This window comes from Balaenoptera ricei, chromosome 5, assembly GCF_028023285.1.
Source record: "Balaenoptera ricei isolate mBalRic1 chromosome 5, mBalRic1.hap2, whole genome shotgun sequence".
Classification (NCBI taxonomy): Eukaryota; Metazoa; Chordata; class Mammalia; order Artiodactyla; family Balaenopteridae; genus Balaenoptera; species Balaenoptera ricei.
The window spans coordinates 143,275,891-143,295,051 of record NC_082643.1 but is presented as its reverse complement, the minus strand read 5'-3'; the positions used below and the strand labels follow the sequence as shown (position 1 = coordinate 143,295,051).

Here is a 19,161-nt window from a genome sequence, read left to right as displayed (position 1 = left end):
CAGGGAGGTCCCAGGATTTTCTTAACTCTATCATACAGTCCTTCTGTTGAATTTTCAATGTTGCCGGTCACAGGGCTGACTCTGTAGTCTAGGGAGGTGGGTAAAAACAGAATCAGTAAGTTATAGGTTGGGGGGGTAGCTCAGAGTCCTGTGTGCGTGCGTGTGGACCTTAAACAGGTGGTCTCAGAATGCTCGCTAGGGAGGTGGCACTGGAGCAGAGGCTTGCTGGGGGTGACGGAGGGGCCACGTGGCCGTTGGAGAGAGAACGTCCCGGCAGAGAGTACAGTAATGTGAGGACCCCGAGGCGGGACTGCACTTAAGAGTGTTCTAGACCCCCACGGAGGTCCACCGTGGCCGTCGTGAAGGAACGTGGCCTTGGGGCCTCGTGGGCCACCGGAGGCCGTAGCTTTCCCTGAGCCTCTGCAGGATTTCACACCGGGGACCCCTCGAGCCGTGCTGGGGTCAGTGCGGCCCGACGTGGACGGCACGGGAGCGGGGCAGGTGTGAGCGCAGAGCCCTGCGGGGCCGTCCACCTTTCAGGCCTCGCGCAGACCCGGCGCTGCGGCCAGAGTGTGAGTCCCGCGACCCGCTGTGTGCCAGGCACCGTCATGGGTGTGGGCTCGCCTGGTGAGCAGGACCGGGCAGCGCTCGGGCGGTGGGCGCGCGAGCGAGGTCGCCGGGGCTGCAGGGGGAGCAGTGAGGCCGTGGGGACAGGCCGGCCGGGGGGGGAGGGCCTCGGGGGACCCGACAGCGCGGGGCTCCTCTCATGGCCCGCCCGGGGCACCGGGGTGGCCTGTCCAGCTCCGCTGGGTGCAGTCGGGGGGAGCTGAGCACAGCCTCCGCTCGGAGCGCCTCGTCTTGAGAAGAGGGTGTCGGCGGGGAGCAGAGGCTGGCAGTTCGGTGATTTCTGTGTGAAATGAGGAGTAGGGTTCCCAGAGTGCGTGGGTGCCAGCTGACGGGACAGGGCTTCCTTCCTGGGCACCGGCTGTGGGGCGGGCGCGCTGCTGGACGCGGCGCCCGTGGGGAGGACACGGCCTCGGCGCTGCCGGGGGCGCCGGACACAGACACTGAGGGTGGGGACAGCGTGGGGACAGGACAGCGCGGGTTCAGGCTGGGGCTTGGGTGGCCTCTCCAGGAGTCTCGGGGTCTCTGGTGGCCGCCCTGAGGATGGGGTGCCAGGCTGCCAGGGAGCGGCACGCACACAGCCGAGGGGTGGGCAAGGCCAAGGGCAATGGAGCCGCCATGGACACCGACGTGGACACGGCGGGACGTGGAGGGAGGGCCCCCCTTGTCGGCGCTCGGGCTCCTCCGGTGGGTTTGTTCAGGGGGCTGTGTCTGCTTTGTGTTGCTCAGGCTGCTCTGGAGAAGGGATCGGCGGCGCCAGTGGCTGAGGGGGCCGTGCAGCCAGGAGCCGCAGCGCCTTCCAGGGCAGGGCCGCGGGCGCGGAAGGCCGCGGAGGCCGTGGTGGCCGTGGTGGCGGGGCGAGGCTGGGAGAACGGCCCCCCGGGGCACAGGCGGCCTCCACGGTGGGCGTGTCCCCAGAACGGCCGTCCGCCCAGCGCCTCGTCCCCACAGCCCCGAGGGACACAGGCAGGCTGCCCGCTGTGGGCGAGGGGCCGAGCGTCAGGGCAGGCGCCGCTCAGACAGAAGGAGGGAGCCGCTGCCCACGCGGCCGCTCGCGGGTCTCAGGACGGCGGCCTGCCCCGTGCTCACAGCTTCCAGAGCCAGGGCCCCGGCGGTCCTTTAAGTACGTGCCGTCGTTATTTGGCAGACGTTCCGCGGGGCAGCTGTTTAATGAGTTTACAGGCTACTGTGAGCAGTTCTGTGCCAATAAATTTGATGACCCGTTTCCTAGGAAAGTACAACTTAGCAACACGAACCCCCAAATAAATAGAAAACGTTAAGGTTCTCGTAAGATACGTGAACGGCAGGAAGCATGACCGGGGTGGGCTTGTGTGGGGCGGCAGTTCTTCCTCCCGGGGGTCCTGAGGGGAAGAGGGTGGGACTGGCTGAGGCCGGCGCCTCCGGGAGGGGCCGAGGGGGCCCCCGGCCACACGTGGCCACGGCCGCAGTCGGAAACCCCGGACTCTGCCCAGGGCCGGGAGCCAGCGCACCCTCGCATTTTATTCGTGCGTCGCAAGGGTCTGAGGGTGCGTTTGAGTGAGGATGCGGGTGTGTGTGCGTTACAGGTATTGGAGGGAAGTGCACTGTTACACTAGGAGCAGCAGTGAACGTGGGGTGGTTAGGACTGTAGGGCTTTCTTCTTAACTACATTCAGTAAAGAATTCCAGATTGTGATTAGAAAATGCGTTTATGCTGCAAAACAAACCCGGTGCATCTCCCTAGAGGACGAAAAGGGATAACGTAGGTGTAATACAAGGGTAGCAGTGCGGGGAAGACCCCTTAGACATGCTGTGGAGTCAGGGGCGGGGGCGTTGCAGACAGGGTGGGCAGGGGCCTGGACAGGGCAGAGATCCGAGGCGAGTGCACAGGAAGGCAGGGCCTCTTCTCGCAGGCGCGAATGCCCCCGGCATCGGGGTGAGCCCGAGAGGTGTGGGGAGCGCGGCCTGGCCCTTCTGCAGTGTCGGGCTGGGGTCGGTCTCCATGACCTGCTGCTTCCCCCGTGTCGGGGGCCACATGGGAGGGGTCAGCCGGGCTGCAGGGTGGGGGCGTTGGCGCTGTCCTCCTCACGGGAACTTGTCGAGAGCAGATGTGTGGGGTGGGGCACGGAAGACGGGAGGGAGAGGGCTGAGCGGGTGGGTGGGTCCTGTCGGGAGGGAGGTATGGAAGGTTCTGGAATGAGAAGGGCTTGCTGGGACCGTCAGAGCCCTTGAGAAGCAGAGTGGGGTCTGGATCAGCCTGGAGACCAGAGAAGGGGGTTTAGAAGCTGATGTTCTACCCGCATGGAGGAGGGAGCAGGGTCCCCTTGGAAAGCGGGTGCTGCGGGGGTGCAGGGGGAGTGGGGAGGTGGAAAGAGGCCTCCTGGCAGTGTCAGGGCCCCTCGGGGGAGGCCAGGCCTCCTGGAGCGTTGGTGTCCTGGAGCGTCTGTCCAGTCACGAGCCCCCCAGGGGTGCTGACTTGCTGCCGTAGACCGCGTCCAGAGGACACGGGACACTCAGCCGCGCTGCTCCCCACGGGCGGCTGCCGGGAAGAGAGCTGTGAACGTCAGGCATAAACCTTCGAGTGGATACGTGTGTTAGTGGCTCTTAAATGGAGAGCTTTTATCAGGTGTGGACAGTTACTTCTATTCTTAATTGCTGAGAGTTGTTTGAAAATCATGAATGGATAATGAGTTTCATCAAATGATTTCTGTGCGTCTTTGGGAAGATCTTATCATTTCCCTCCTTTTAGCTTTTGTCATAAATTCCATCCGTTTCTTACACAAGCCCCTCGTATTCTGGGGTGGCCCTCCTGCACACCCTGGAGGAGGTGTCACGATTGTCACTTGGTCTGTCCCCCCGTTCTGCTCCGGTGTGTGTTGTGTAGGCCTCACACAAGAGTCGGGAAACACTGTCTCCTGGATTCTCTGGGCGGGTCTCTGTGGGATGGGGGCTCCCACAGGTTTGGTAGAACCGGCCTGGGTCAGCTTCCTTAGAACTCTGCAGGTTCTGTTTCCACTTGCCTCAATCCTGCTGAGTTATTTTTCTAGGAATTTATCAATTTCTTACGAACTTTCAACTCGATTGGCATAAAGTTGTTCATAATATTATATTATTACTCAGATGTCACCTTCTCAGTGAAATGTTCCCGACCACCCTGTTTTCCCGACCCCCTCTCCCTGCTCTGGTTTGTCGTGTTTGTCACCTTTGACATCTAAATAATGTACCTGTTCGTGGCATTTATTACTTATTGTCCGTCTTCCTCCATGAGAATGTGGGCTCTAGGGAGTTGTGTCTTTTTTGTTCACTGATGTCTAAGAACTCATGTCAAGCATCTATAACTGTGTAGCTGGCCACACCGAGATTAAATCAAACTGCGTACACTGAGGTGCTGCATTCAGACTTGGCCAGAGTTCAGGGGCTCGGTGGCTGCTGTGTGGACGGTAGGTGGAGCAGTTTCCACCCTCACAGGGGTCTGGTCTGCACCCACGTTCGGGGCTCCTCTTTGTTCTCTTGCAAGTGCCTTTTAATCTCCCTGAATAACTGACCCACTTCCTCCCTCCCTTTCTTCCTTTTTCTTGTAAAAGTTAATTGAGCTTTAAAGACTAGTTACTAAAACATGCAGTTATGGGAAAGCTTGGAGAGTAAAAGTGATACAAGTTGGGTGTGCTATGAATCACTTGAGTGTCAGGCCCCTTGTCCCCAGGTGGCATTTAACCACTGTTGTTAAGCCACAGGTGCCTCTCGTGGTATCGGGGCCCTGGCGCTTTCCACCCCTGCTTTTCAGAAGGGAGCAGCCCCCGGGCCCTGCCCCCTTGCCCCCCTGATGGGTGGGGAGACCTTGGGCTTCCATGAGGAGGGGGAGCACGGGCAGACGAGGGGGGGTCCACCGAGGTTCTGGACGCCCAGCCACCCCACCCCTCAGAGCTCCGAGAGCAACTGGGCTCTCTGGTCCCGCAGCTCCCGTTGCCCCGAGCTGAGGCCAGGTCCTTCCAGGGGCCTTGCGCTACCGATTCACTGCCGCCCTTCCGCTGCCCCTTGGCTGGCCTGCCGCTCGTCCTAGCCCCGCACCTGTGCTCGCCTGTGCGCACCTGGCTGAGGCCCCAAGGCCCCACGCAAGCCTGCATGGGCCTGCTCCACCCCCACGCGCTGCTTTGTCTTTTGTCCGTGGTGGCCCAGAGCCCGGCTCGAGCCTGTGGGCGTCCTCATTTCGGGTCACTGAGTGAGCGGCCCGGGGGACAGCTTCACAGGGCGTGAGATGCGAAAAGCATCACAGAAATTAAATAACACGGTTCGCTCTCCCCGGCGTCCCTGAGGCCCAGCCTCCCACTAGGTCACCCTGAAGCCCACCGCCTCCCCAGGAGGTTTCCTGGGCCCTTGACCTGCCTTCTTGGTCCCCAAAGCACGTGGTGCAGCCCCTGCACGCCCCCACCTCCCAGCAGCCCCTGGGCCTCAGTGCCACCAGGCTGCCACCAAGACCTGCCCATGTCTCCGTGGTCCGTGCCTTACTGTCAACCAGGCTTGTTTTCCTTTTGGTTGTTTTAAGCAGGTAAAGGAAGAGACCATTTGCCTGAGCAGCCGAAGCTGCTGGTCCGGGAAGCCAGGCTCTGTGTGGACGGCACGTGTGGGTGACGCCTCGTCCCGTGTGTCTCCACAGGCTTCAAAAATGTAGCGGACGATCCGGCTGTGTGTACAGGTAAATGCAGTGTAAACTTTGATCTTCCTCTTTTTTCAGTGCATGTGGGTTGATTAAATTTACCATGAATTACACCTTATGAGTCTGTTGTAGCCATAGAAAAAGCCAGTGCCTTGTAACTCCTTTATAAAATTTAATGTGTGGCAGCTCCAGAGCAGATTAGGGCACAATTATTTATATATACTCAAGTTTTCTCTTGAGTAACATTTCTGATCAACTCTGTTCCACTGTTTGCTACGTGGGACTCATCTAAAACTTCTAGCAAAACTGTAATTACAGGGCTGTGTGCATCACATAAATGACATGAAATTGAATAGCAGGTGCCGTTTCTGTGCTAGAAAATGGAAAGACAGCGAGAGACACAAGGCAGGCACAGACGTGACGAGCCAGAGCGCAGAGGGCACGGCGGACGAGGAGTGACCGCGTCGCACCCGTAGCCGGAAGCGTCCGATGCAGAGGCAGCAGGAGGGGACAGACGGCCTCGCGAGGAGGTGGGAGATGCGGCCTTCTCCGGGCGGGCCTGCTGTCCCAGGAAGTGTCCCAGCTGCCGCCTGGGCCCCGCAGTTGGCGGGGGAGCACAGGACCCAGGGCCTCGAGCCACCCTCCTTCTCTGTCCGGATGGGCGCCCACCTGGTGTCTGGTGTTGGGTGTCGGGTACTGTGCAGGGCGGCCTGGGGACCGTGCCACGGCGGTGGTGACCGTGAGCGTTGGCCTCTCGCGACGGCAGCTGCTTGTGCACCTGAGGCCGGCATGGAGGCCCCGTGTGGGCAGAGCTGGCTGTCCAGGCCCCTTGGCGGGCGCTGCACCTGGACAGCCTGGCCCCCTGTCTGGCCTTAGCTTTTACGACCCTGATGGCATTGCAGAGTGACCTCTCCCCTGGGGACTCGGGGTGGGGGGCCCTCTGGCAGGAGTCCAGCCAGGGGTGCTGTGTCCTTCTCCACGTGATGGCTGGCCGGTCCTCACCTGGGTGTCACCTGGTCACCCAGTCGGGGACCTCTAGGGGTTTCTCCCCCGAGGGTCCCGCCCTCCCTTGGGGCTGATGAGTGTTTGGTGGGGAGACGCTTGGAGCCTTTATGAACCTTCACTTCCTTGGCGAAGTCTCGCTGCTGCTGACCACCCACCGAGGATTCCTAAGCGAGTGGTCACTGCAGTTGTCCTTGGGTGATGACCTTGCAGCCCTCCTTCCGTTCATCAGCTCACATTCTGTGAGGAAGGGTGTCCCTTGTCTGTCTGTCTGTGTAGCCTCATGGGCTTCTGTGTTATCCTGCTGTAGTAAGCAGTGATGGTAGATGTCCCCTGTCTGAGCACAGGGGGACCCCAGGTCCTGCTATGCTCCTTGCCCAGCCCAGAGCTGGCTGCGTGTCCAGGCAGCACTGGCCCCTTGCGGCAGACGTGGTGTGGACACGCCGGGTCCTAGGGCTGCCCCGGAGTGGTCACTCCCGGGCGCTCCCAGCAGACAGAGCTGGGAGTGAGTGGGTGAGTCCACACTCGTGTGCAGACACATCTGTGTCTGTTTGCCTGGTTGCCACTAAACATGAGTTCACACTGACCCCAACCCCTGGTCTGTGTGACTTCGGAGCTGGTTTTGGTTTTGGTCTGGCTGTTGGGTTGGTGACGTGTGTGAACATGTCCAGTGTGTAAACAGTGCCCAGTGAGCTGAGGGCACAGTGCTGGGCTCGGTCGGGCCGGTGGTGGACGGCACAGCCTGGGCCTCGGCGTCCAGCGGGGACGTTGCCCGGTCAGCGCTCTCCCGTCTCTGCTTTGCTTCCCTTGGGAATGACTAGGGTTCCTCTTCTTGTAGGTTATTTCCCATTACTTCCTGCTCCACGAGGCGTGTGGGCCCTTCTTCACGGAGCCGGTCCTAGTGGGTCCGAGTGGTCAGGCCGGGCCTGGCACAGCACGTGGTGACCATGACACCAGAGCGAGTGGGCCTTGCAGACGTGGGCTCGTTTCCCGTGGGTTGGCCCGTGGAGCCCCTGTGAAAACCACCCTTTTTAGTCTCTCCTGACAGCTCAGAACCCACTGCAGGGGCCGAGGGAGAAGTGTCTCTAGCGGGGACCACGTGTCGGCTCACGCCTGTGACCGAGGGGAGAGGAGAGACTTGGGTGCGAACCGCGAGTGTGTGCCTCACGTCTTACTTTCTATGAAAGTCGTAGGGCGTTCTTGCTGGTTTAGAGGCTCTCCCGTGTTTTAGGTGAGCTGAGCCTGGCAGCCTTGCTGGTTGCGTCACCTGCGCTGACACGCGATTCTGCTGGGTTTCAGCGCAGCTGACCATTTAGTCGCCAGGGGGCCCCGCCCCTCCGGGTCCCGCTCGGCCTGTCCGCCCGCCCAGCCGTCTCCTTCCCTCTGCCTTCCCTCAAACAGTGTTGAGCCGCGGGAGCCCGTGCGCCACGTGCGCTGTGGCCGCTGGGCGAGGCGGCACTGTCCGGCCTGCCGCCCCCGCGGACGCGGAGCCCCTCCGTCTCCCGGAGCGTGTTTCTGTCTCTCTCTGCGGAGTGCTCTTAGTGACGCTTGTCTTGAAACTTCCGGGACCCTGCAGGGCGGCAGCACCCGCGAGCCTCCTGCTTGTACTGCAGGGGGTCCCCAGCAATCTAGCGGCTGCAGCCACACGGGCGTCTCACCTGCCAGCGCTGCGGGCCAGAGTCCAGAACGGCTCCCACGGGGCTGAAGTCCAGGTGTGGGCAGGGCTGCTCCTCCCGGAGAGGCTCCTTCCAGCCCCCAGAAGCCCCCCCCGTTCCCAGCCCACAGGCAGCTTCTGTCGCCTGCCAGCCTCCTGCTCCCTCGTAAGGGCCCTGCGGTGACACGAGGTCCCCCTGGGGCTTCCAGGGCCATCTCCCGCCTCAGGGGCCTTTTGCCACGTGAGGTGACACACAGGTTTTGGGTAGGACGTGGTACCTTGGGGACTGTTTCCCCTGCTGCACAGCATTGTATTAGGTCAGATGACAAGACCCTGCCCTCGTGCGCCTGCGGTCTGGCAGGAGAGCCAGTCAGAGCCACCACGGCTCTGGAGGGCACCCGCCCACCGCGGCAGAGACGACGCGTCCACACTTCAGTGCACAGACGCTTGGACTTTTACGATGCCGTGTTGTGGGCTGTGCTTCCCAGGGTGGGGGGGCCTTAGCTGCTCCCGTGTGGTCAGCTTTACGGAGGAACCAGAGCTCCAGAGAGACCACGTTTTCTTCTGCCCGGACCCAGACTCAGCTCGGCCCGCCTGCCCCCTGGCCTCTCCTCCCGCTGCTCCACAAACCGCCCCTGCTTCGCGCCACCTCGCCAGCCGGCCTCGCGGGGTTCTGGGCAGGAAGAGAGGGCCCGGGCGCCCGGAAGGGGGAGAAGCGGCAGCACGTCTGCGGCCCAGTGCTGCCCTGGGGGCAGGATGATCCAGTCCTCCCGGGGCGGCTGGGTGGTTGCCTGTCTCGTGGTGGAAGCAGGGCCGCAGGGCGGGGACCTGGTCTCAGCCCTGCTCACGCTGAGCTCCTCCTGGACACACAGACTGTAGCTCGATTTCCGCTGAACCGGAACCTTTGATGACACATCACACCATTTCATGTATTAGTTAATACGTGTTTTTTTCTTGCAGAAGCCAAAGATGTTGACCAGAAAGATTAAACTCTGGGACATAAACGCCCACATCACCTGCCGCCTATGCAGCGGGTATCTCATCGACGCGACCACGGTGACCGAGTGTCTGCACACGTGTATGTGCGGAATAGTCTAGAATGTGGCCTTAGCCGGGGGTGGGGGGGGGCGGTGACTGCACACATGTGTGGAATATTCTAGAACGTGGCCTTAGACAGCCATGGTGGGGGGGACGGTGTCTGACCAAGCATCTGCACACATGTATGTGTGGAATATTCTGTGTGCTCTTTGATACTTGGACTTTTTTGACCAAAAGCTTTTAGCTCAAGTACAAGGCAGGACACGGCAGCAGGAATAAAGGAGATCTTGAAGATAAATGAGAAAAATTGTCTGAAGTCAAAACACTGGGTAATTTCAGTAGCGATGTCATTTAAGAAAGCCAAATAAAAACAGGAAAATTTAGGTATTTCGATATAACAACTAAACCATGACGTGTGGTATGACAGAATATTCGCTTCTAGGGGGCAGAAATGCTTATTTTTGCCGGTTGCAAATGATTTCCTTAAACTCTGTAGACAGAGAAGTCTGCTCGTCTGCCCCTCGGGCCAGTGGCCTGTCGGGAGGTCTGGACTCCGGGTTGGCGCTGAGCTGGGCGCGCCTTTCTTTACGCCCCGCCGCCCCTGCCCCTGACAGCAGGCTGCAGCCTTCACCTGGAGGCTGGGTCCTCTTGTGAGGCCGGCCCAGGATGCCGAGGGGCACTTCCTAAAGTACAGCGAATCCTCTAACACTGACGAGTTTTGATCCTGTATTTTTCAGTTTAGAAAATAAAATATTTGCCAGTTTTGATAGAATTTTTATTTTAAAGTTAATTGTATTTTTAGATATTGGCTGGCAGTATTTTATGTTATATTCAGCGAATTCTATCTAATTTTGTCGTACAAAGAAATTCCGGTGATCTTTCAGGCTAACTTCTAGAATGTAACTATTCGCCCCTGTGGCGGAGCCCCTGTGACTGGACGTGAAGGCGCGTCTGCGGCCCCCTCAGCTGCTCCTCCCGTTTCCCCTCCTGTTTCTGGGCCTCAGCTCTGTCCAGGGGCAGCTGACGCGCCTCCGTGGTGGTGGACCCGGGCGGCGGGCCTGTCACCAGTGTCCCGTCATGGCCTCGGGGACCCCCGCCGGGAGGAGCGGAGACCCCTGCGACGCGCTCCCTGCCGTGCGCGCTCCCGTCCCCTCTGACGCGCGCCCCGCCCCTCTGACGCGCGCGCGCGCGCATCCCCCTGACGTGCGCGCTCCCTGCAGTCTGCCGGAGCTGCCTGGTGAAGTACCTGGAGGAGAACAACACGTGCCCCACGTGCAGGATCGTCATCCACCAGAGCCACCCTCTGCAGTACATCGGGTAAGCGGCGCCGCCTCAGGCCCCGCTCAGCTCGGCCGGCCCGCCCCGTCGGTGCCGTTTCCGCCGAGGCGCTGGCCTGGGGCCCGGGGCAGGTGGGGGCCCTGCCAGGAGGGGCGGGGCTGAAGGAGGGGGCCGGCTGCACCTTCACCCCCGAGTTGAGGTGTGTCGTGGGCGGGAGAGGCCGCTCTCTGGTTAAGACCGAGGAACCAGCCGGCCTGGATGTCAAGCCGTGTGGCAGCGGTTCTACCCAGCGTCCTGTCCTTGTGGGTCGGACGAGCTTTCTAAGAAGCTGGTGACTTTAGTAGGAAATACGGAGGGTGTCGTGTCTGCTGGAGGCCAGCTGTGTTTTATGCTTCTGTGTGTGCGCGCGCGCCACGCGTTCACGTACATGGGAGTGTGAAAGGTAGTTCTTGTCGCGGACCCTGGTCAGGAAAGTGTGAGAAACTCCCTTTGGTCTGGCACAGCCCAGGCTGCCTGATACCTGTTAGGACTTGAGAAGCCCAGGGGCAGAGGGAGCTGGTCACCGAAGGACCTTGCCTGTGTCCTCCTCCTTATTTGAAATGTTCACAAGCATCTAGAGCCCAAATTCAGCAACGGGTTCCTTCCGGCCATATGTCACTTTTGCTAGCACAGACTTGTTTTGAAGTGCAAACTAGAAGCAAAATTCAACCAAAACTCCAAATTTGTGATTGTGGAGCTTATTATTCTTAAATGGAAAACGTTCGAGAACTAGAGAATTGATGCTTCTGGCTAACCCACCTGTTCTGTTCTTTTTGGCAGTCATGACAGAACCATGCAAGATATTGTTTACAAATTGGTCCCAGGCCTCCAAGAAGGTAAGTGTCAGAACATCCACCTGGACCCCTGCGTCCGCAGCACGGCCTTTGAGGGGCTTTTCTCTCCGGGGTCCTGGCTTTGGACGTCTCGCTCGACCCTGCTCTGAGCTCACGGCCATGTGCTGGCCGGTTTCATCCATCGTCACTCACACCTCCCGCTTCGCTCAGGAGGCGCAGGGTGACCTCTCACTCGTGCCGCCCGGAGGTGAAGCCAGGAACTCTGTGTCAGTAAAGTTTAACTGCAGTTGAAGTCAAATCTGTGAGAGTTGAGAAGAAATATTGTGTGGTACAAATATCCTGAAAGTGGAAATGGCTGTTCTTTTTAAAACTTTTCTGCAATTCTGAACACTGAGACTGTCCTGCCCTTGTTGAGGGGCAGTGATTGCGGGTTGGGGGGGGTGGGGACACAGGCCTCAGAAATCTGTTCAGTGTGGGAGGTGGCTGGTGAAGCAGTGCCAGCTGATAAAACCTAGGCACAACTTTCTTTCAAAGATAAGATACGTTAGCAATTCATTTGGGCAGTGTTTTCTCACTGTTGTGTTTCAGAAGAGGGTTATAATTTCAAGTACAGGCTTATTCTGTTAGGTCAGTGGATGTCACGTCTGATCTTTAAGACACAACCTAGGGAGTGATATTGTTAAAGTCTTCTTTCATTGTTCATAGAATTCACTCATAAAAGAAGAGTTTAAATTTCTCGAGTAAATGTAGATAAAAAGAATCATATTTGGATATTTGAAGGGTTTTCTAGTGCTGGGGAAAGGCAAAGAACGCAGGAAAATAAAATGCTGACACCGTTAAAAATCATTATAGGATATTTTCAGCGTACAAAAGTCAAGATCTCGTAAAGAACTCGATGTATTTATGATCCAGAGTCAGGAGTTGTCAGCTTGTGGTGAAACCTGTTCATCTCCTTCCCCCACCCTTCCTGTTGTTTCATCTGGAAACGTTGCCATTCGTTCCCCAAAGAGAAGGATTTTTCTTAAAACACGGAGCTACAGCACCTTTGTAAACCGAGACGACAGTGCTGATTCCTTATTAGCGTCAGGTACTAGTGGGTGAGGCGTTCCCATCTCTCGGGGTTTAGTTGGTCCAGGGTCCACGCAGGCCCCCCCCCCCGCCCCTCCTGTCTCCACGTTCCTGTGTGTGGGTGGGACCAAGAGGCCCCGTCGGACTCTGGCACCTTCCAGTGTCCCTCGGTCCGGACGGGGCTCTCGCAGATGCGGTCCTGGCAGCCAGGCCCCGCAGAGCCCTTGAGGCCTGGAGGCACCCAGACCGCGCCCCCTGTTCCATCACCCGCCTCCACTGATGGCGGGGAGGCCTCCATCAGGACGCGCTCCCTGACTTGGTTTCCCGAGATCCACTCTGTACAGAACAGCAGAGCAAATGCGTGACGTTTTCCTTCATTTGTTTACAGAAAATGAGCTGGTCTCCCGGCCCCTCCGGTCACGATCAGATGGCTTTGAGCGTCTGTTGTTCTCACGTTATTGCACTTACTGTCCTTTTTGAAGTTCAAAGCCTCCCCGATCTGTGGCTGGCGGGCACTGCCCCCTTGGCTCCCTAGAGCCGGTCTGCAGGGTCTGGGCTCACCCCTGGGGGCGGTGGTGTCTCAGGCCAGCAGTCGGCGCGTGGGGAGCACGGTGACGCGTTCTTAGTCGAGCTCTGGCTTGTGAGGGGAGAGGGCAGGTGTAAGACTCCTGACTCCTGCCGAGTCTGTCCTGTGCATGCGTCCCCTCGTCCTCTCCACAGGCAGCGTGGAGCCGTGAACACCGCCCTGAAGTGGAAGAATTGGAGAGAGTCCAGAATTCCCCAAGTTCACACTAATGCCCAAGGCAGCCTGAGCTCTGCCCTCAGTCCAGGGTATTTTCTGGGTAGGCAAATAATCCATTCCCCTGTTTTCTCAGACTTTCAGTCCTTCGTTGCTCTTTAAAAGATCACTGTAGTGTCCAAGTCCGTAGCAGCGGGCTGTTTTCTGAATGTGGGCTGTCTGCAGTTTCTCTGGTTTTGTGCCAGCGTTGTAAAGCTGATTTCTCAGATGGGCCCTCTTCCTGGTCCTCCGGAGAATCTAGAGCACATTTCACCATGACGTGTGGTGCTGAGACAGAGCAGTGACCCTGGGGGCCTGGCGGTGTCTGGAGGACGCCCTCCTGCTCTGCGCTCTGCAGCCCCTTCGAGCTGCCCCACCCCGTGGCAGCGGGCTTCACTTCTGGCATCCGTCCTCTCACGAATTTTGGGAAATAAAAAGCGGCTTGGCTTTCTGGATCCAGCAGGTGGCCGGTAGACTATTTTTCTTTTCCCTTGTAGATGAAGCCTTTTAGGTGGAAAATGAGTTTTTTAGTTGTTTGTTGTTTCTTTTTGTTTTTATAATTTAAAAAAGTCTGTTTTCCCCGAGGCAGCATCTTTATCTGTAAACTTTATGCAGTGACCTATTTTGTGTGTCACACCCCCTTGCTCGGCTGCAGCTGCTCCTCTCCAGGGTCTCGACCGTGGCTGCTGGGGTTCCTCCTGTTCGTCCAGGGTCCTCTCCTGACTGACACTCACGTGGGTCTCATCTTTTGCTTTAACCTAGGGGAGGGGGCGCAGTGAACGTTCTCTTATAGACTTTGTGGACGTGGGTGAGTATGTCTGTGGGCTTTATTCTGGAAGTAGGGTTGCTCCGCCAAGCATCTGCATCTGCATCTGCATTTCTTTCTCTTGCCTCTTCGCGCTGGCTGGAGCAGGACCAGCAAACCCCAGCCACCGACCAGATCCGGCCCCTGCCTGTCATATGCAGCTCCTGAGCCAAGAGTGTTTTTCACTTTTTTCTTTTATTTTTTTTCCGCTGTGCTGGGTCCTCGTTGTGTTTTGCCGCGCACGGGCTCTTTGTTACGGAGCGCGGGCTTAGTTTCCCTGTGGCATGTGGGATCTTAGTTCCCGGACCAGGGCTCAAACCCGTGTCCCCTGCATTGGAAGGCGGATTCTTAACCACTGGACCACCAGGGAAGTCCCCACATTTTTAAATAGTTGGAAAAAATTGAAGAAGAATATTTTGTGACGTGCAAGTTTTGTGTTGAGATGTCACCATCCATGGATAGTTCGTTGGAACACAGCCCCGCTCATTCAGGGACGCACGTTTGTCTCACACTCGACGGCGGGGGAAGCATCTGCGGCAGATGGACCCGCCCCGTCGGCACAGACGCCGTGGAGGCTGCGTTACCAGCACCCGCCACGTCAGAACAAGGGGAGAAGCGTCCAGCTTTTCAGCCATGGTGATGGGTGGATGGTTTTGTCCTTGGATTGTCACTGTCAGCCAGGGAAGCATCCTGTTTATCTTGTGGTGACACTACATCTGTGTTAAAATAAAAAGTTATGACACGTGTAGGCATCAGACTGAACACTCAGAGGAAAGCAACGTTTAGAAAGAATTGAAAATTTAAAATGGAATGTCTCATCATAGCAGGAGTTCTTCACAAAAATAAGAATAACCTATAAGGCTGCAATCAGAGTAAGTTTCTGATTGGTTCATTTGTTGGTCACGCAAGGAAAATCACTTACTAATGGTAAGTTGATTAAATGTTGTTTGATTGCGGCAGCTGAGGAAGTCTGTCCGGAGAAAGCGAGCTTGTTTGAGGGCAGCAGCCGCTGCGGGAGCTGTCGCTCAGGGAGCGGACAGCTAGGAGCAGCACCGACCCTCAGAAGCAAGGCGGGCGGTTTGAGGGCTTTTCCCTGGCTCTGGAGTCTCCGAGTCTGCGCGGTGTTTATTGGGTGTGTTTGATGTGACGGGCGAATGGGCCTCTGCGCAGAGTCTACGGGGCACAGCTGCAGGAGAGAGGGTTTTCCAGGAAGTTGAGAAAATGCTAATTCAGTACAACCTGAAGCGGGCTCTGTTGAGATGTGTTACAGCCGTGTTGGTGAACGTGTGTGGGGGTCAGGGAAATACTTGGTTGAACAAATTAAGTAAACTTGTGAAAACGTTAGGTTTTAAATGAAAGCTCATCACGATACTCATCAGTAGATACTTGGCAGAAAATACTTGGATCTTTCGTATGTTCTGAACCAGTGGTGTCCACGGTGGAATTCATTCACGCTTTTGGATGTAATCATTTGTGTGAATTTTTGTCAGAATTAAAACCTGAATATCCCGACTTTCCTTATCACAGCCACACAATATTTTGATGCCTTGGCGGTGGTAGTTTTTTGGTGTGTGTGTTTTTTTGTTTTTTGGGGGGTTTTTTGAGCTAAGGGCAGATTGAAATTTTTCTGAATGAAAAGAAACACCTTTAACAACGTCAAACTGAATGGCTTTGGAAATTTGCTTTTGTTAAAGACCTGATAATGTTTCTTGATGAATCCAGCCTAATGTCATAAGGTAGAGCAATACTGAAATGCAAAACCTACAACGTGGGAAGTTTTCAACAACGAACATCTCTCGAATCGCAAGCCCCATCCAGCTGCCGTGCAGACGCCCCGGGCTGTCGGCAGCTCAAGGGGGGCGGAGACCACCCCCAGACTCACAGCAGGCCTGTTTGCTGAGCGCCAGCAAGCAGCCCTGGTGGAGTCGGGGGCCTGGTGCAGGGGAAGCAGCTTCCGTGCTTCAGAATCCATATACCTGTGCAGTCGAGGGCCATCCACCTGACCTCCACTGGGAAGTGGTCAGTCTGCAGAACACAGGCAAGTCCCAAGAGAAGAATCTAATAGAATTCCCTCAACGCCTTCTGAGTGATGACTGCTCTGGACTGAGGTCAGTATTTCTGTGTGCAAAGACATTTTCAAGGTGAAATATGTAAGATCTCATTACAGATGAACATGAGCAGTCAATTTTGACGATAAGCAACACTCACTTTTTACCCCACTGAACAAATGTTATCCCCCCCCACCCCGACAGGCATCCGTTCTTCTCGTTAGTGGCCTGCACTGCAAATTTCATGCTCAGTTATTACTACTGTGTTTTTAACTTCGTGACTTCATGTTTCTGGTGCCTCACGTAAGGAGCTTAGAAGTCTCCACTCGTCCCAACGACAAGTAAAAGGCAGAACGCACTGAACAATCAGCAGTTCTTAGATTGTAAGAGAGGAAGGTGCAGGGCCAGCCGCTGCCCCCGACATGGGGGACTGACCACGAATGCAGGGGCACACGGCTGCCTGCCGCAGACTAAGGACTGGAAACGCCCAGGAAGCAGAGCCTGGGCAGGAGAGCCTGACCTGTGACTGAGGGGTCGCTGAGGCTCCTGGTGGACAAGTCCAAGAGTTGAGACCTGCCCGGGGGCTGTCACAGCGGGCCTCGCGATGCTGTGAGGTTCGCCTCCAGGAACTCGACCAGGTTCCCCCAGCAGGGGAGGGGAAAGAAGTGCCCCGAGCCCCGTGTACGTCTGAGGAAGACCTGACCTCCGGGGACCCAGTTACCACAACGTTGTCTGCTGGACTATTATCAGAGCAAAACTGGCCTGGGGGCAGGAAAGACCCAACTCCACCCGAGTGGGGAGGAAAACCTGAGAAGCACAAGCGAAGTTCACAGTCCAGAGGCCCAAGCTCACCAAGGACAACCCTCACCAAGGCTGTAGGATGTCCCCTCCCCAACACCTCACCACCACAGCACTGAGGCCTATTTACAGCAGTACCTTTTACCCAGTATCATGTCCAGCTAACAAGAAAAATACTATGAGTCATACTAAAAGGCAAAAAACAGAATCTGAAGAGACAGAACACGCATCAGAACCAGACGTGGCAGGGATGTTGGGATTATCAGACCGGGACTTCAGACAACTGTGGTCAACGTGCTGAGGGCTCTAATGAAAAAGTAGACAGCATGCAGGACATAATGGGGAATGTGAGCAGAGAGGTGGAAATCCTAAGGAAGAACCAAAAAGAAACGCCAGAGATCAGAGCCCTGCAGCAGAAATGAAGGTTGCCTTTGATGGGCTGATTAGACTGGACACGGCTGAGGAAGGAACCTCTGAGCGAGAGGACATCTCAACAGAGTCCCTGAAAACCCAAAAGCAAAGAGAAAAGGCTGAAAAGAACAGAACAAAACATCTAAGGCCTGTGGGGTTAGAAGGTGTAACATAATGGGGAATCCAGAAGGAAAAGACAGGGAAGAACAGAAGAAATACTGAAACATTTTAACTGAGAATTTCCCCAAATCAATGTCAGACACCAAACCACAGATCCAGGAAGCCCAGAGAACACCCAGCAGGACAAATGCTGGGAAAACTACACCTGGGCATGTCGGTTTCAACTTAGAGAGAATCAAAGAAAAGAAAAAATCCCAAAGGAGCTGGGGGGTGGGAGGGGAGGGGGACACTTTACCTACAGGGGGACTGAGATAAGAATTACATCTGACCTCTCCTTAGAAACCATGCAAGCAAAGAGTGAAGCGAGATATTTACAGCGTTGAGAGAAAAACCAGCAGCCCAGGATTCTGTACGCTGAGAAATTATCCTCCAGAAGTGAGGAGAAGTAAAGACTTTCTCAGACAAAGAGAAATTGGGGGAGTTTGTTGCCAGTAGATCTGCCTTCTAGAAATGTTGTTAAAAGAAGTTCTTTAGAAAGAAGGAAAATGATAAAGGTCGGAAACTCAGATCTACTAAGGAAAGGAAGAGCATCAAAGAAGAAATAAGTGAAAGTAAAATGAAGACGCTTAATTTTCTTATTCTTCATTTATCTGATAGATAACAGTTTGTTCAAAATAATAATGGCAGCAATGCACCCGATATGTATGCCTATGTACATATTGTATTGAATATATATCTATTTCAGTTTCCTCAATAAAAATTCTGTTCTCTCTTCTGTTATGTAAGTACTGATAAAATATCTCAGTTTTGATGTTTAGCTTACAGAGCCCCAAATATTTACTGTCTGTCCTTCACAGCAGCGTCTGCCAGCCCTGGGCTAGAACTCTGTGATGTGGAATCCTTCCTGTTCCTGATCCCGGGGAGGTGTTCAGTCTCTGACCTGCAAGCCTGAAGTCGGCTGCAGGCTCCCGCATGCCCTTCATCAGGCGCGGCCGCTGTGTGTCGGGTGGATGTTGGATTCCATCAGATGCTTCTTCTGCATCTGTTGTGATAATCCCGAGGTTTGTGGTGCAGTGAAATACATGTGCCCAGGGCAGTGTTACTTTTTATAAGCCTTTCCTCCCTCCCCTGAACTCACGGCGTCCTAGCCATACCACTATCATAACTTTCACCCAAAAATGGGGTCATGTTCTGTCTATAATGTTCTCATAACAGTTGGTTGTAGAGCTGCCCCACATCCATAAATATGATCTCTGTCATCTTTCCTGTTGGCTGCAAAGTATCCACTGAGTAAATGGCCCACTCTCTTACCCCAGCGTAGCAGATAAGTTAGATTTATCTTGCATGTCAGCTGTCAGTAGTGGATGGTGGTGGTATCTCTAGTGTGGTGTTGAGAAGGGTTCTGAGGCTCTGTGGCCCTGTCTGGAAATGTCTGCTGGGACAGAATGAGGCTGGCGGGGAGTCGGCTCTTCTTTTTTTTTTTTTTTTTTTAATAAATTTCATTTTATTTATTTAATTTTTGGCTGCATTGGGTCTTTGTTGCTGTGCGTGGGCTTTCTCTAGTTGTGGCGAGCGGGGACTTCTCATTGCAGTGGCTTCTCTTGTTGTGGAGCACGGGCTCTAGGTGTGTGGGCTTCAGTAGTTGTGGTACTCGGGCTCCGTAGTTGTGGCTTGCGAGCTCTAGAGTGCAGGCTCAGTAGTTGTGACGCACGGGCTTAGTTGCTCCGCGGCATGTGGGATCCTCCCGGACCAGGGCTCGAACCCACGTCCCCTGCATTGGCAGGCGGATTCTCAACCACTGCGCCACCAGGGAAGCCCCGGGGAGGGGGATTCTCAACCACTGTGCCACCAGGGAAGCCCCAGGGGGTCAGCTCTTCTGATTGGCCCAGCCCACGTTGTCAGACACTTAGCATTTAGGTTGTTTCTGATACTTCAGTGTTGCAAATAAGGTTTTATCTCCTTATGCCCTTACCTGGTTATTTCCTTGGGATAGATTACTAGCAGTAGGGACTTTTGGGTCAGCAGTTAAGTTTTTAAATATTTTTTATATATATGCCGAGGTACTTTCCTGA

The 19,161-nt window shown here is 55.7% G+C and overlaps 1 protein-coding gene across 4 annotated transcripts in view; it reads left to right on the top strand.

The window, feature by feature from the left end:
• PCGF3 (polycomb group ring finger 3) overlaps window positions 1-19,161 on the top strand; it is a 59,007-nt gene that overhangs the window by 10,031 nt on the left and 29,815 nt on the right. For 2 of the 4 annotated variants that reach the window (XR_009503413.1, XM_059923807.1), the window contains exons 2-6: window positions 5,149-5,295; window positions 5,634-5,786; window positions 8,873-8,990; window positions 10,171-10,267; window positions 11,048-11,103. Coding sequence is in view for 3 of the 4 variants with exons in the window: in XM_059923807.1 (XP_059779790.1) it covers window positions 8,882-8,990; window positions 10,171-10,267; window positions 11,048-11,103 (262 nt within the window). In the remaining variant the exon portion in view is untranslated. Of the gene's footprint in view, window positions 1-5,145; window positions 5,296-5,612; window positions 5,787-8,872; window positions 8,991-10,170; window positions 10,268-11,047; window positions 11,104-19,161 lie in introns of all 4 variants that reach the window. The other 2 variants (XM_059923809.1, XM_059923808.1) reach the window with 2 other exon arrangements.